Raw genomic sequence first — 17,306 nt, 5'->3', positions numbered from 1 at the left:
GATAGGATTTTGGCACAAAAACTGGTTGATGGCACCTCTCTCTTAGACATGTATCAGTGCCGATAACCAGAAATATAGCACTAGACAAGTGTCATCAAACCAGATTGCAATTAACCAAGTCTGCCAATAACTGGGACTGCCTGCTGTAATAGGGTTTTTTAAACAAATGAAAAGCATCATTTTATGACTGCAGTATACTGCATATTTTATTCAATAATCCGTAAATATGACATCTAAATATATTTGATTCCAGCAGGTTAAAGCATACAAAGAGGTATTGTGAAAAATATATCTGGATATTTGAATAATATCATAATTTTGACTTTAATTTCCTCTGTTCGTCTCCATATAGACCATAGATGACAAAGTCACTCCTACTCAGTAAATTCTTGATTTGTTCTTGAAGATCAAAATTCATTCCTGTGAAGTAAGCTATTCTCAAAATATATTCAAAGAGATGTTATTGTATTACTGTGTTTGTCAAAAGAACATTCTTACTCTACCATCACCACTTCCTGTAATTAATTATCTTCATGCAGTAATATAAGTTATTTAAAATATACACTATCTAAAATATACACTATCTACCTCCACCTTCTAACATGCAAAGTAAATTAGAAACTACACTGATTTTATACTGCATGATAGTTAGGATCCCATCCAAGCATGCATTTCCCTTTACCATAGAGACCGGATACCATCTTGTCCTTCTGACTTTCTATATAAGGCAAATAATTGTTGCAAGATTTTGTCAGCTCACCTGTGAGGAAGGAGTTGTGTTAATAACAGAAATACCATTTTAATTTACTCTAAAAGCTAAGGTTGAGAGACCTTAAAATAGTTAACACCTAAAAATTTCAATACATATGTTCTAACTACAATGCTTTATTTATTACTATCAACAAAAGACCACTGTCAAGAGATGACATATACTGGTGTGTTATAAAGAATGATTACTGGGAAAATGGGCAATATTTGGTGTTCCAAAAAGGGAAAAAACCGTCAAGCTTATTTGCTAAGCACTTTGTTCTGCAGTCACTCATCCAATCTTATTTATGGGGTTAGGATGTATGCATTTATGTGGTTAGGATGTAGGCATTACTGGGGTGGGGATGTAGGCATTAATGGGGTGGGATTGTGAGCATTTATGGCAATGTGATGTAGGACTCTTAAACGACAAATTTGTAAAATTACAATATTTTAAAAATATGTAAAGCAAGTTTTTACACAAACCCAGAAATTACAATTGGCCTTATTACATGTAAAATAAATCTACTTACACCAACCTGATGAACTGATAGAAAGGTTTCACTACACATACCCAGACCACAGTCCACCATGAGCTATACTATATTACCTCATTCCTTTGTCCCAAACCACATCTGGAAGAGTGAGGGGAAGGGAGGAGGGTGCTAAAGATTATGATTAGTGGGCTTGTACAAAAACTTCTCTTTCAAAAACATCATTTGTTCTGCAAAACCCATGAATTATAATCAGCCTGAATATGAACTGAGAAGGGATGACACAGAAGAGCCTCAGAAGAGAACAGAAGATGCCAACAACCTCAGGAATCTAGGTAACTTCTGTCAGTAAAGAATGAAATGGAAAACATATCTTTGGGTTGTAAGTATGCTGAGCACCTGGCAAAATAAATTAGTAGAGATGAGAAGGGCACCTTGAGCCAGGAAGGTACTGATCCTGAGTTATGCAAGGAAAATATTCCCTATGAAACATCTAGCCACTTGCAGCTAGGAAGCTGGGAGAGCCCAAATCCAGTGACCTGAGAGAAAGGCATATGAGAGCAGGGCCTAAAAGACACGAACAGATGGACATGCAACTTGATGGAGACCCCTATGGGCAGTAAAGGAGAACTCCTGGAAATGAAAAAAGCACAGCAAGGTATCCAAAGTCAAGTGCTGAAAGAATGAAACTTTATTACAAAGAGATTCTCATCCATGAACTCCAAGCCAATGACTACTTCCATAAATTCCAACCACTGGCATGAGAGGCTCATTCAGAGATAGTATGAAGCCCAAAAAAAGTGCTGAGACAGTTTGGCAATAGCTTAAAAGTGATAAGTGAGGCTGTGGAAGGTGCTCTCGAGGAACTACTTAAAAGCCCACTGAAATCTGTGAAACAAAAGGAGTCAAAGGGTGTATAAGCACAAAATTTTTGGCAGCTAAGAGTTTCACAAAAGAAGTTTGAAGATAGGGAGAGATGAAGACCTCTTAGAGAGAACAAAAGCCTATCAACATCTTTAGATGGAAGATGGTATGCAGCCATTGTCATGACTGGAGTCAGCCATCCTCTTTAAGGTAAGCCCAATATAATAAGGCTTCAGTGAAAAATAGTAACCATGGAAGGTCACAAAAATTATTGAAAAGGTTGCTCCAGAAGTGAAAGATGTCAAAATAAGGACTAATGAGAACATGAGAGCCAGAAATCCCTGAAGACACCTAGGCTGTTCTTGGGTTGGAGTGCAATGACAGCAACCCATACGAATTGAGTCCACTGGAAGAGACAGAACTGAGGGGCACTATAGACAAAAACAAAGCAAACAGGATGAGCCAGGGCATTCTCACTAACACATAAGGACTCAGTTGACCTATGAGGTATGGAATCACCCCATGGGAAGGAACCAACAATAGGATGATAGAGAACCCAGTGCATTAGATATTATGACAACACAGGATGAATCAAGGCACAACTGAGACCTTGCACAATACTGCAAGCTAAGAAACTTGCTATTGTCCTTCCCTAATCGCAGAAGGGTACTCAGGAGATGATGCAATCCATAACCTTAACACAGCAACACAATAGACTGGCCACCAATCAAGAACCCAGACTCAGTGATCCATCTTATCTGTCTTGGCATTCAAATGACATCCGTGTCACTGACTGTAATCAAAGCACCAAGAACACCAGAAACTCGAAAATGGCTGGAATGAAAGGAAAGGCTTCAGTAACTTTCCTGGAATCAATATCAATAAAGATTAAATAAAACTTTGCCCATTGTAGGGGTCTGAAGAACTACGGACCTGTTCTGACACATAATAAAACTACATATAGTGAATGGCTATGGAATTAACATGCTATACCAACCCCCAAAAGTACCAGCTGTCACAAGGGCAACGGGAAAGCAGACAATCACCCCATGCCACTCCTGTAGTTGAAAGTTTCCTGACAAACACAAACAGGACTCGGGATGAATTGCCCATTATCCTGAAAGCTAGATCAACAAACATGGCATGGGCCATTATCACCCAATACCATCAAAGGAGCAGTTTTAAATTTCACCAAGAAGCAACCTGGAGGGTCAAATCAAGAAAGAAACAAGCAGTACATGTCTTTTCCACGACATCCTCAAGAATTGGAGATCAGGGCAAATAATGTAAGTGACTATGAGATAGATTGAGGGTTGGTCAACGAACTGAATACATACCTGAACTGGTGTGCAATAAGATAACAAGAATATAAATGACATAGCCTTAAAACTGCGTAGAGCAACACTGTGTATACCTACTTGAATGGGAAAGGAAGCACATGAGGACACTTTACAAGTTCTGATGAAAGTTCATTGTCCAAATTCTAATATTAATGTATCACATTTACAAACAAGAGACTACATGTATCAAGGCTGTATGAATAGATGAGACTACAAAACTGGAAATAAAGCATTACAAAAACAACATACAAACTCTTAAACCAAGGAATCAAAACATGGGCAAAGGTACCACACGAAAGAGTAAGAGAAAATGTTAAAATTAACAACTGTTGGTTGGATTTCATAGCAGGAACACTGAAAGTAGAGATGATTTTTAAAAGAAGACAACTACAAGAGAAATGGCATGTAAAAAGGAAGAGGTTAAGCCACATATTAATGGATTTTGAGAAAGCATCTAAAAAATTTAAAGAGATAAGCAATTTGATGGGCAATGAGAATGCACAGGGTCCCAGTAATCTTCCAGAAACATGGAAAAGAAGGAAAAAATAAAGCACCAGTTTGCTCCCCTAGTAAGAAGTTTGCACCAAAGTTGAAATTAGCATCTATGAAGTTTAAGTGGAACTACAGGAATGCAGGCATGTAGGAAGATACTTTCTCACAAAGCTAAATGAGGAAATCCCCATAAGTTACTTTAAGCTGGGCAAAATTATCACCATTCTTTAATAAACCTTTGTATGAAGTCAATATATTGAAATAAAGCATTAGTTTACTTAAGACAGTGGCCTCTTGAAGTTAACACTTAATTAATTAATAATAATAATAATAATAATAATAATAATAATAATAATAATAATAATAATAATAATAATTGAAAAAGAAACCTACACATTCAATTTGTAACTTGTTTACTTGTAAGTATTTACATTTAGTTTTACTCCACACTCGAGTACTTTCAGGCCCTTCTGTGGCCCATTCTCAAGAGATGTTTGGGATGTTAGCGTGGGTCAAGGCCCAGCAGTCTTCTGGAACTTCTTCTCGTTGTGCTGTCATTTATGCGATGGCTGTTCTGGTTTTCTTGAGAGTTGCCAATCCCCTCTTGTCGCTCTGATATCCTGAGCTGATGGTCAATGGGATTCACCCTTGTGGTAAGGGTGTGGTCACCGAAAGTCTGTTGGGCAGGAAACCTAATCTCCAGGTCAGCAGGGTCAATCTTAGCTTCTTTTAATATCTATATGGAATATTTCGAAACTAATCTAGTTCCTAATGTGAATGTCCCTAACTTAAAACTGCAAGGATGGTGGAGATACTTGGATGATATTTTTGCTATTCTGCAAGGGGATGGAAATAAAATAGAAACTTTTCTAGATGAGCTCAATAAGTTTGATAACAATATCCAGTTCACTTTAGAGAAAAGTAACAATAATAAACTGCCCTTTTTAGACATACTCATAGAAAGAAAAGAAACAGGATATGAATTCAGCACATATAGAAAGCCCACACATACAAACTCATATATTCATTTCTTCTCTTTTCATAGTCATGATATAAAAATAGGGGTTCTAACAGGTTTATTTCTTAGGGCAATGAGAACGTGTGACCCTTGCAAGATAGAGCAAGAAATAAATTACATCGATAAAAGCTTCGATGCATTAGCATACCCGGAATGGTTCAGAAAAAGGGCACTCAACAAAGCTAGAAAAATATTTTACAGAGCGAATGTAGAGAGTACATGGAATAAAGAAAACAAGAAAATAGTTGCCCTCCCTTTTATGCCTAAAATGAAACAAATCACTTCAAAAATGAAAGAAAGTCAATATAAATTTGTATATACCTTTGATAATACCTTAAAAAACAAACGTATGTAAAAATAAATTGGAAGGAGAAGACAGTATACAGATGATGTAGCGGGGGTATACATAATCAATTGCAATAATTGTGGAGACAGATATGTGGGGGAATCAGGTAGGGGAATAAGGACTAGAGTCCAAGAACATAGAAGGGCAGTACAGCTTAACTCTCAGGGGAGTGCTATAGCTAGACATTGTTAGGAAAATGACCATAGGATGGATTTCAAAAACAGTAGGCTTATATACAAAAGCAACGAAATTAGTCACAGGAGGGTAGTAGAAGGTGCGCTTATCAGAGAGATCAAAGTAATTGAAGGAAACAAAGGTTTTACCTCAGAAGATCCCATAAGCCGAGCTTTGATATTAAAAGAAGCTAAGATTGACCCTGCTGACCTGGAGATTAGGTTTCCTGCCCAACAGACTTTCGGTGACCACACCCTTACCACAAGGGTGAATCCCATTGACCATCAGCTCAGGATATCAGAGCAACAAGAGGGGATTGGCAACTCTCAAGAAAACCAGAACAGCCATCGCATAAATGACAGCACAACGAGAAGAAGTTCCAGAAGACTGCTGGGCCTTGACCCACGCTAACATCCCAAACATCTCTTGAGAATGGGCCACAGAAGGGCCTGAAAGTACTCGAGTGTGGAGTAAAACTAAATGTAAATACTTACAAGTAAACAAGTTACAAATTGAATGTGTGGGTTTCTTTTTCAATATTCAGAAGAAAACTGAAAGAAGTTTTTGTTTGGTTAATAATAAATAATAATAATAATAATAATAATAATAATAATAATAATAATAATAAGAATAACCTAATAATAATTATTATTATATGATAATTTTTCTATTCTTCTTATCAATCACTTTCTGGCTCCGCAATATTATTTCATAACTGATCAATATTCATATTGGTACATAAAGTCCCCAGTTCTCAGCAGCAGTTCTGCTCTGATGGCTTGATGATAAGTGAAAACTGCCGATAAACAAAAACCGGCAATTTTTGGCACTTATCGGCACTGATAATTGGATTTTGGTGATGAAAACTGGTTAATGACGCCTCTGTTAGGAAAGTATTTACCCCAATACTCTATTATGAGCACCAATGACTGGAAATGTGCATTTCGGCGCCGAAAATGGTGGAACTAGCCAAGCACCACGAAACCGGATTGCCGATAACCAAGTCCAACGATAACTGGGGACTGCCTGTATTTAATAGAAAGGATGTGGGAATGTTTTATTTCTATTTTAAAAAACCAGGGATTCTGGTGCCTGGTATATCAGAGTCCATGTTCAAGAAGTTGTCTGATTAATATTTTGACAACCAACCATCGCTGCCTACGCCTCTTGGAAGCGCTGCACATTGTGAGGGAGAAGCCAAACTTGAATATCACACGAACGTGCCAGCCAATGAGGAGTGTCTGCAGAATGCCAGGAATCCCAGGCCCATCGCCAGAAATACCTGAGTAATTGCACTTGAGAAAAACAGCAACTATCCAACTCAGCCAATGAGAAATCAACAGCTGAGCTGTGCTGCTATAAATACCGCCAACAAGACACTGCTTCTCCAGTTCCTTTGCTAGCTCGTCCTGATGATGACCTGTGAGGCCGAAACATGTTGACAAAAAAAATGCATAATACCAGCAAAACTAAAAAATGCCAGGCAGAATACCCGGTGATAAATCCTACCTGGCCATGACCAATTATACCAGCATACCCAGAGACGAATCCCGCTTGATTAAGACCAGTCATCCAGTTTTCCTGTATACCAGTATATGGTATACCAGTATACAGTCGACGAATCCTGCACAAACACGCACTTTGATATACCAGCCACCAGAATCCCAGGTTTTTTAAATAAAAATAAACATCTATGCATCCTCTCTATTAAATACCAATATATATATTGGCCAGTTATTAATTAATATTGCTTAGCCAGAAAAGTAATTGATAACAATATAAAAATTATCATATAAAATCAATTTGCTGAACACAGCCATTCTTTTTAACAGAATAGTATGTTTGAAAGAGGGACTTCTTCTAAGAAATAATAGTAATAATAATAATATTAATACCTGTATAACTTTTTATTACATCATAATACAGGTTACTTTCTAAAGTTCATGGTTAACTACTTCAACATAATGCCAAAGATTTGTTCAACAAACAATTTTTTCTTTTTATAATATACACATAAAGTTTAATAGGTATCAGCATTTTCAACACTCATCAATATGTAAAAGCATAATATTTGCAGCAAGGACACTCCATGTAGAAGCAATATGCATATAGTTTGTCACAGAAAACACAATTAGTAATTAAAAATGCTTTAGCAAATTGAAACTGAATATAAGTGAGAACATATCCCTTTAAAATTATACAATATAGCTTAAACAGAATTAGAAATAATTTGTCCATGCATATATTATCAGAGTCCTATACTAAGTACATACATATAAACTTGAATTAAAACCTAGAAGAGCTGACAAAATCAAGATATGTTTCTTGCACTTAAAGAAAATCAGGCACATATCTAGAAAATACCTCAGGCACATATCTAGAAAATACCTTTCAACAAAACCAGCACCTTATAACCAAGACTAACTTGCATTGTTATGACTATAAAAATAGCAAAGAAATGAAGTTATGTATATCACTTTGCCAACAAATAAAGCACTTACCTAAATGTTTGCATATAAAATTGATCATTAGTCTGTTATTGATATCCATTGCTGTTCCAGGGTCTAAGGGAGATGATGCTCCTGCAAAGACTCTCCCTATTGGCCCAACAAGAAATGGAGTATCACATTGGTTCTGGTGGACAGTACCTCTATAAGGAAAAAAAAAAAAAGGATCACGTGTTATCTTATGTGAGGTAAGAATTTTTTAACCATAGTTCTTTTATTATTTTGTGGAATAAATGTATAAACTAATTGAGTTTATTCTTGCAGTAAGCCACTCTAAATTTCATTTGCAATGAGTCTGGGTAAGCAAAAATTCAAGACTGACATTAACGTTTTTATCTTTAAATATACAAATATTTTTCTCTGTAATACTATATTGTAATCATATAGTACTGAGCCACACTATAGTGCAATATTCTGTCAATTATTATTCATGATATAAACACTATCCTACTGCAGTAGTATCTTAAAAACAAAAGGTTTGAGGACATATGTTTGGAAACATGTGGCACCTCCTAATGGGCAGCTTTAATTCAGCTGCATCAGCACTATAGTTAAATTATATTAGTGTACATCAATGAAACATTTTTGGCAGTTACATAAAAATGATGTAACACAATTTGCATTTCTATGTTGACTCATTGTCTTAATGATAACAAAGCCATACTGTGCCCCTACACTTTTCTATGCATGCATCATAATGCATAAAGTTCTTGACACCATAACTCAATATAACAAAATAAGTATAAAAGTAGCAAAACTTACTTTATTGTAACGAAAGTTGTGGTTTCATCATTAAGCTTACTCATAGCTTTCAAATTAACTTCATTCTGAAAAGCTTCTGTGGATATGCACAATAGAGGCTGTGTTAATGCACTACAAATTTCATCAACCTCATCCTTCAAAGGGAACATCCAAGGATCAAGTGCAACACCTACTCTGAAAGCAAAGAAATCTCTTTATAGGTTTATTTTTGTCTTTGTCAATGCATATGAAATCATATACAGTGGACCCCCCGTATTCGTGTTCTCCGGATTCGCGGACTCTCACATTCGCGGATTTCTCTCGGGAATGTTTTCCTGTGCTATTCGCAGAAAATTCACATATTCGTGGTATTTTTCTATGAGAAGTATCCACAAATTCCTAGGTGTTTTTATCAATTTCATCATAAAATGCACTTTTTGTGATAAAACTATTAAAAAACCAAGTATAAACATTTTTAGTGGATTTTTCTTGACTTCTAACTAACAAAATAGGCTGTTTTCAGCATTTTTATAGGGGTTCCAAGTATTCACGGGGGTGGTCTGGTATGCATCCCCTGTAAATACGGGGGACCACTACATTATTTCTAATTGTACTTTTTTCACTCTGCACCTCCTATAATTTCTGCAAAAGAACTTATAAAATAAAACCACATGCAATGCATGCACTAATGATGGTTGTGTACACTTAAATATAAATTGAAAACTATAGTCTAATCTAAAGTCAAGGTGTACTTCCTTCAATTATGGCTTATATGTTTAGGTGCTTATTGGTCATTACTGCTGTTTATCATTTTATTAGAATTTTTGATAGTATAGTCATTTTTTTTGTCCTCAAGGAGTTACTGGTACCCCTCCCTGGTGTGCCAGCACTCTCCATGGTGACTAAACTAATATCAATCAAAGAAATATCTCTTAGCCTTATCTTGTAGCTGGGTATATATTGTGTCATAATGATAAACACTATGACATGTAATAGAGTATAATGGACTCAAAGACAAGAAGGCATTTTCTCTCATCTTCAGCAAGGCTGAACCCAGTTTATCCCATGTCAAAATCTGTAAGAAGAAGTGACTATTGCTGCATTGTACTTGATTACAACTGGGGCAGTTAAAAGACCATGAACCTTTACCTCTCTTGTCAGTGTAAAGTGAATACTTAGACCAGTGTTTACTAAAGATCACTTCAGTTCTAAATTTTGTTATAAAGGATCATGGAAACATCTAAACTTGAAAGTTAATGCTTATTTTTAAGTTCCAGTTAAAAATTGTTACTTTAAACTGTGAAAGAAGTGTTAATCTTTTATATGACGGCCGAATACCGGCCCTTGTTTTATGAGCACATGGTTGGTACTTTCTAATGATTACGTACTTGTTTGCAATTTGTGAGAAGTCCAAATTTGAAATGCTCCACAATTTAATACTAATTTAGATAATCCTTTCAGATAACGATGTCTACAATAGCCTAGGTGGTAGCCTACATGAGATAATAGCCCAACAGATTCAGTGGATTTTGTTTGTAGCTTATAAACTAGGATTACATATCCAAAAGGTGATTTAAACAACCTGGATTAGGTGGTAATTTAAACTAAGGTAAGTAACAACATTTTACCACATATAGTTTTATGGCCCTAGGCAACAGCCTATTCTTACACCAAGGTTCCTTAGGATTTAATTAACATGCTACAAATTTTCTTCTTTAAATAACCTGTATACTTAAACATGATCCAAATAATCCAGGACTAGACAATGTCTTATATCAAGTGATAAACTTTAACTAAACATCCATTATTGGACTAAATTATTAGCCTAGACAAAATTACCTAGGGCTAGATTAAAATAGTAACCTGTGCCGGATGAGATGATAACCTAGTTTATAGGCTACATGCTAAGGTAATTGTGTTGTTCCGTAACCCATACCTTTAAGTGTGAATCAAATAATTTACATTAGGCAGTATCCTAGATTGGAGTAAGTGATAGCTTAGTTATAACATTATTGGGTTACTGTTTTATAACAATCTGGGTTAGATAAAAATAGTAGTTTAACTATAAGGGTAAATATTAGTATGTTTGTTTTATATAGCCTATACATTTAAATATGATCTATAATAATCTGGGTTAGGCTAAGAAGAAAAAGTAAGCCTAGGATTATCATATATAATATAATAAAGAATATTCTAGGCTCAATAAAAAATAACCTAATTTTTACAACTTGGTAGCCTATCTGTAAGGCTACATACTAGTAAGGTCTTATGTAGCCTGTATCCCTAAAAGTTATAAAAACCTAAAACCGGCAGTATCCTAACCAGATTAAGTAGGAATCACTTTTTAAGGGAATATGTTGCTGCTAGCTTAGAAACAGCGTGGCCGAGTATCAGACAAAACGGTAGACTCAGCTACATAAAGCAGAAAACCAGATCATAAGAGGGTTATTTTCTCTATGCTTTATATCATAGGTTTTAAATAAGCCTAAGATGAGCAGTGTGTTAGAACAACACAGATTATACTAGAAGCATTAACCTAAGCCATATAAAACAGTAGCTTGGGTTAGTTAAACAAATCAGTTCATAGCAGATTAGTCTAAAGGGCATAATAATTTAGACTTAAAATTTCTGGAATGTTGCATTAAGGCTTGCATTGCTCCCCAATGTAACATTCCTACTGCTTTCTTCCCCTATCTGTTAGGACCTTTTTTGAAGAGTCAAGTCTGTTGTCACACAAATCTTTGAATGAGTCCAACAACAGAATTGTATATATATTCTTAAAAAATAGGAATCTGGGAAACTACCCTTGAGAGTTTCCTCTTTCTTTGCCTCAGAATGCTTGGTGTTAATCAGAGCTACATAAGCCTCCACTCACTACTAAAGGACCCCTCCGACAACCGAAGATAGGTCACAAATAGCATCAGCACCCCTTTCAAAGCAAAAAGACATTCCTACCAGGGAAAGAAAAATAAACTTCTGGACTGTGTATAACAAGGAAGGGAAGAGGTGGAACTCCATAGGACTTGCATGGTTGGATTGTCCTCCACAGCATAACATGCAGTGGTAGTCCTCCCCTTGGAAGACAGTATAATTCACAATGGGCTAAGGTAGAGTTGATCTCATCCTCACCCTCCTCTAAAGTAGTTTTTTCCAAAAACCAGACCCCTTTTACAAGGGGGGTCATAGAGAAAGATGCCTTTATTTGCCACCACTCATCAGTCTTCCCAAGAAGTATTCCTCTGAATAAAGAGTGATTCTTGACCCATCAAATTTGAACAAACATTGTTTGCATAAATTTTTATACATGCTGTATCTATTTTATAGGAACTCAGGAATGAAGGATTTTAACAGATGGCCTACCCAGATGATTGGTTAATCTGGGGAGCCACCAGAGAAGAGTGCTGAAGAACCTGAGCGTGGTAGTCGACAAACTCCAGTTAAAAAGTTTCTTGGGAACAACTCCCACCTTACATCCAGCAGGCCTCTTCTGAGGCTGAGACTTTGTTGGGCTATTCTTTGTGGCCAGCTCTCTTCCCAAAGCACTCAAACCTGAATAGGAAGGACTTACAAGATTCCTTGCACAGCCCAGCTTTTCCAGATGACAATGTTACCATTTGGGTCCATGGTAGATCTAATCCTGAGATTGGGACTGTAGGAATTAAGAGAGTCTGGCTCTCACATGCCAAAAAAAGGCCTTCATCTGAGATTGGGAAGACACGCTGTCCATGGACTTTGAAGGGGTCTCTGGCAAACTGGCCAACCTGATTCCATTCTTCGTAAAAGTGATAATACATATGGATGCCTTCTTGAAAGACTGGAGAGGACATTAGGAGGACTGTCAGTAAGGGGGAAGATGGTCACCTGCTTGGAGGGAGTTTCATACCTGCTTTCTGGGGCTTTTGGGTATCTTTCAATTTCAGAAAACTGAAACCTCCAAAAGGGACTCTCATTTTGTTTGTCCTAGACAATATGACCGCAATGTCTTATATAAAGAGGTTATGCTCATGCTGAGCTTCTCTCAAGTCAGTAATTGCTAACATGCTTCCACAATCTGGAAGTGGACCAGTTTGGGATATAGTCTAAGTAATTGGTCTGTTGTGAAACACAACACAGGTATATATCATAAGTGACCAATATGAGGTGTGGATAACATTGAATTTTTACCTCAAATTATCAAGGGTATAAGCACAGATTTCTGACAAAATGAATGAGTAAGAAACAATTTTACAAACTTAAAAACTTCTGCTAGTTGAAGGACTGGCATTACTGATTATCCAGTGGCTAACAACTACTTTTGAACTGGGATTCTGAATCTAGTTACTCTGCCTGACATTTGGTTAAAGCATTAGTCACGTAAAAACCTGTCAATCATATCATATTAATTAGGAATAAAACAGTCAACTTTGGCTGCTAAATTATTAAAGACACTAGAGCACCTACTTGAATCTTTTGTCTTTTGACAGTGTGCATATTGTAGTTCCTCCACCAAATGAATGACCTGACATTATGGGCATTGTCAAGTCAAGGCGGCCACTCAGTTGCTGAAGATCAAACTTAGAGGGAAGTTCATTTGTAACTTTTCCTTGCTCTAATTTTTCAAGAACATCTAGTGCTCTTATACTTTCTTGCACTCTGATCTTGATCTGAAAGTAATAACAAAACTGCAAAAATCTAAAACAAATATTTTTCAAAAGAGTAATTTCCAAATACACTTACACATTGCTATAGTTTCGAAAAAATAATGCATATGAAGCCTACTACTATTGTTCTTAAAAAATATGTATTAATTAAAACCAAATGAAAGCAAGAGGAAAATAAAACTATGTAATCAAATACAGTTGGAGAGTTATTTGTAATAAAATACCACTTTATAAAACATAATAGCCTAATTTATCATTTAATATATCAAAAGATAGCAAAAATATAAAAAGATACAGTGGTCTCCATGTTTATGCATTTCACATTTTTGCACTTCATTTTGTTGTGGATTTTTGTGCAACACATCATTCACTTGTCTGCAAATGGGAAATTTCACTAATTTGAACATTTTTCTTTGGGTTGTTCATTTTTCTTTGGGTTGTTTCTCTAAAATTATTGCTAATTTACTTTTTTTTTTCTTAGAACAACATGTACTGTGTATTCACTAATTACAGTATTTTTTCATTAAAATATGTGTATACTGAGAGAGAGAGAGAGAAATATGATGGCACAAGTATTTTTTAATAAAATTTATGTGAGATGAGGAGGTCTAACCACGTTTGTATGAGAAATAAATGATTTACTTAATAATAAGTAGTACTAATTTTCAAATAATAATAATAATATGTAATAATAATATACTACTGTAATTACATTTATGCATTTCTATAGCAAATTATTTACAATTTTAAACAAACAAATATCATTCCCAACCTTTTCCTGAAAGCTTTGAAGCAAGGGGGAGGGTAAACCTGTCAAATATGTCAAAATCTGACAATGAAGGGTAGAAAATGTTCCCAACAAATGATACTAAAAAATCTCTCTCTCTCTCTCTCTCTCATATGCACTATATATATATTTTCAAGGGTAAAATGTTTAGGATGACTTTGAAATTATATTAATAATAATTTCAAAGATTAATACAGAAATAGGTTAATAGTTTGATATATATGATGAATGATATATTTGATGTAGAATGAAGCATACATTTGGTAGTATTTGAACCTTCAAGACAGGCAATTACGTAATAAGCACTTTAGAGGGTGAGGTTAACTATTCGTGTAAATCAATTACTTAATGTAGTAAATATTTTTTTTATCATAAATGTATCAGTGTATCACAGGAAAATATATGTATACTATATAGTGTATGCCCAATGTATTACATACAGTATGAGCACAACAATGCTCAAAGTTATAGACAAAAGAAAACGTTCATGTCTGAATGATAGAGGATACTTAAAAGGGTAACAGTTGTAAGCTGGAACTTAATTTAGCTACATAACTTTGAAATGATATTAGGGTATTCTGGGATGATAATTCTAGGTATATTTTTGTTGGAACTGTCAAGTTTTGTGATGACTGTTAAAATAGGCAGTTATAAGCAGTTTAGGGGTGCATATAGCCTACTTAAGAGTAACAGTAGTAGAGTAGTACTGTAATGTAAGGTTACTTTAGGTGTTCTGGGATGATGATTTGGGGTGCATTTTAGCTTTAAATGACATTAAATTGTTTTAGTGTGATGATTTAAGGTATATTTTTGTTTGAACAATCAAATTAAGCAGTGATATGTTAAAACAGGCAGTTAGTATAAAAGTTTTAGTTTAAGAGGTACAAGGTATTTGTCAGTTGAAAGCCAGTTATAAGCATCTTTAGAGGGATACTTGCATTTCAGCAGTAAGTTCTGGAACCTATTATACCATGTAAAAATGGGGAAGCAGTGTATTTGAAATAAATCATATATTGCAATGTTACAATGTATAATATGAATTAAATAATATCTCTCTATACTGAAATATATAAAAATAAAATATGAAATAAACCGCATAAAATATTTAAATCCATGGACAGGAGAGAAACAGCAAAGCAGATGATAGCAATGTACCATATTTCTCAAATTTACCAAAGGTCTTAGAGCCCAAATTTTATGCTTTTCATCAGTCTAAACCCCGAAGAAGGTTACATTGATGGATATTAATCAGACAGCCTGTATTTGATCTTTGAATAAAGTATATAAATTATTCTTGGTTTAAATAGTAAACAAACAAAAGTATCATAAAATCCAAACCATAGATAAAAAAACATAGATTTACTTCCATACTGGGCAGATTATAGTGGAGAGTTAATAAATGAGCAATAACTAAAAAGTTGCACCAATATTCCTGGTACAGTATTTTTCCTTTTCTTAAATGGCCCTGACTTCAAGGGAACATTATCAGTTGACAACAGTCAAATTGAAAAAGGTTACTTGCTTTTATAGTATATATAATCAAAGTGGAAATTATGTAACACCATGCTTTTTTTTATGAGTTTCGTTAAAAAACCACACTTTGCTTCTTTATGCTGGTGGTAAAATTGCGGAAAATATTTACAGGCTTTGAAGATTATATGTTTTTCTTATTTCTAATGTATGTATTGCATGGATTTTAAAGCTTTTATGTTTTATTTGGGATGTTATATTCATGCTGTATTTTAACCAAGCATAACTATGCAATAAAATGTTATTCCATATCTGTAATAATATCTCTTATTGCGATGTTTAGTTTCTCTATCTCAGATTAAAAAAAACCTACTGAACAGGTCTACATCAAATGCTATCAGAATCTTAAAATACTACACTAGCTGTAGCTCTATCCACTTGAACACACTGAGACACTGCTGACCAACTACTGTAAATCTCTGAAGCAACAAGGCTGACAATTTGTACTGTACTATATGTTACAATACTTTGTAATCTGTTCAAATTTTTCAGTTTGCTGATACATCAACTTCAGAAGGGTTTATTTGAAATTAGAATAAATGAATTTAAAAAAACATAAAACAAAATATGTTTAATATATGAGCCAAAATAGGGCCATCAACTCACGAGCACTGCCAAATCATTGTTACACAGTATTTACTTTAGTTTTCAAAATTTTGCTTATAAAAAAAATCCATATTTTCCTGTATCATGGAAAAACCACTACATTTAGCTGTATCTGCAACAGTTATCTACCAATAAAAAATGTAAATTGTAAGATAGCATTTATAAAGTTAAATTATGGAAAGATCTCTTCATCAAAGCAAATGTTTTATTTGCTTAAAATCCTTAAATAATAGGTAAATTATACACATACATTCATAATTACATATTCACTGACCTACATAGTGATAACAAAAACTAGAGTATCACAGTTAGTTATTTAGATAGGAGCTTAGTCACTAATGCCTTCATCTGGATGAAAGAAATGTTGTACAGGTATATGTATTTCTATTTGGTAAAAGGAATTAATTTGCAATATTATTACTTCCACTAGAAAGCCTATCTTGGGACTGACAAGGCTCTATCTTACCATATGCAGACAGAAAAGAAATACATTTATTAAAATAAATATGGATATGAATTAATCTAGCTTGAAAAAATGACAAATTCCCTACATATTTGACTGTATAGCTAATTAGCCAGTGAAGGACAAAAACTCTCAAAAAACTACTTACTTGCTGATTCCTGAGATCATATTCCTTTTCATTTGGTTGAAGAGTTCTGAAAAGCATGTGTTCTTTGCTACCATCTTCATTAAGTGTAAATGATGCACAAGCAGAAGTATCCCTGCAAATCAAAATTAACTGACTTATCAGATTCAACTTCAGTCACAAAGACTGCTTCAATCACGAAAAAAAAACAGAAACTTAATTTGGTCAACTAGGAGGAGGAATCCTGACAAAATAAAAATGCCAAATAAACTTAATTAAGGGATTTTGACGAAGGAAAAATCTATTTCTGGGCAACGACCTGTGTCGCCCTGTGAAATGGTTCCTTTGATACTATTTCTGAAGAATAAATATTGCTATTCATCCTAGAGAAAAAAGAAACAATATAATGCCAAGATAAATGGCTCGCTCACTT

General features: G+C 34.8%; 1 protein-coding gene across 1 annotated transcript; it reads right to left on the bottom strand.

Moving 5' to 3' along the window:
* Positions 1–179: 179 nt before the first annotated feature.
* LOC135200749 (platelet-activating factor acetylhydrolase-like) lies at positions 180–17,036 on the bottom strand. Its single transcript, XM_064229353.1, has 5 exons — positions 16,898–17,036; positions 13,164–13,366; positions 8,745–8,918; positions 7,977–8,125; positions 180–760 (listed from the first exon to the last, which is right to left on the bottom strand). The coding sequence occupies exons 1-5, from the start codon at positions 16,952–16,954 to the stop codon at positions 633–635; spliced, it is 711 nt and encodes a 236-aa protein (XP_064085423.1). The 5' UTR covers positions 16,955–17,036; the 3' UTR covers positions 180–632.
* Positions 17,037–17,306: the final 270 nt, after the last annotated feature.

Source organism: Macrobrachium nipponense, chromosome 27 (assembly GCF_015104395.2).
Source record: "Macrobrachium nipponense isolate FS-2020 chromosome 27, ASM1510439v2, whole genome shotgun sequence".
In the NCBI taxonomy this organism is placed as follows: domain Eukaryota; kingdom Metazoa; phylum Arthropoda; class Malacostraca; order Decapoda; family Palaemonidae; genus Macrobrachium; species Macrobrachium nipponense.
The sequence above is the reverse complement of the archived record's forward strand: the minus strand, read 5'-3'. Positions and strand labels throughout refer to the sequence as shown.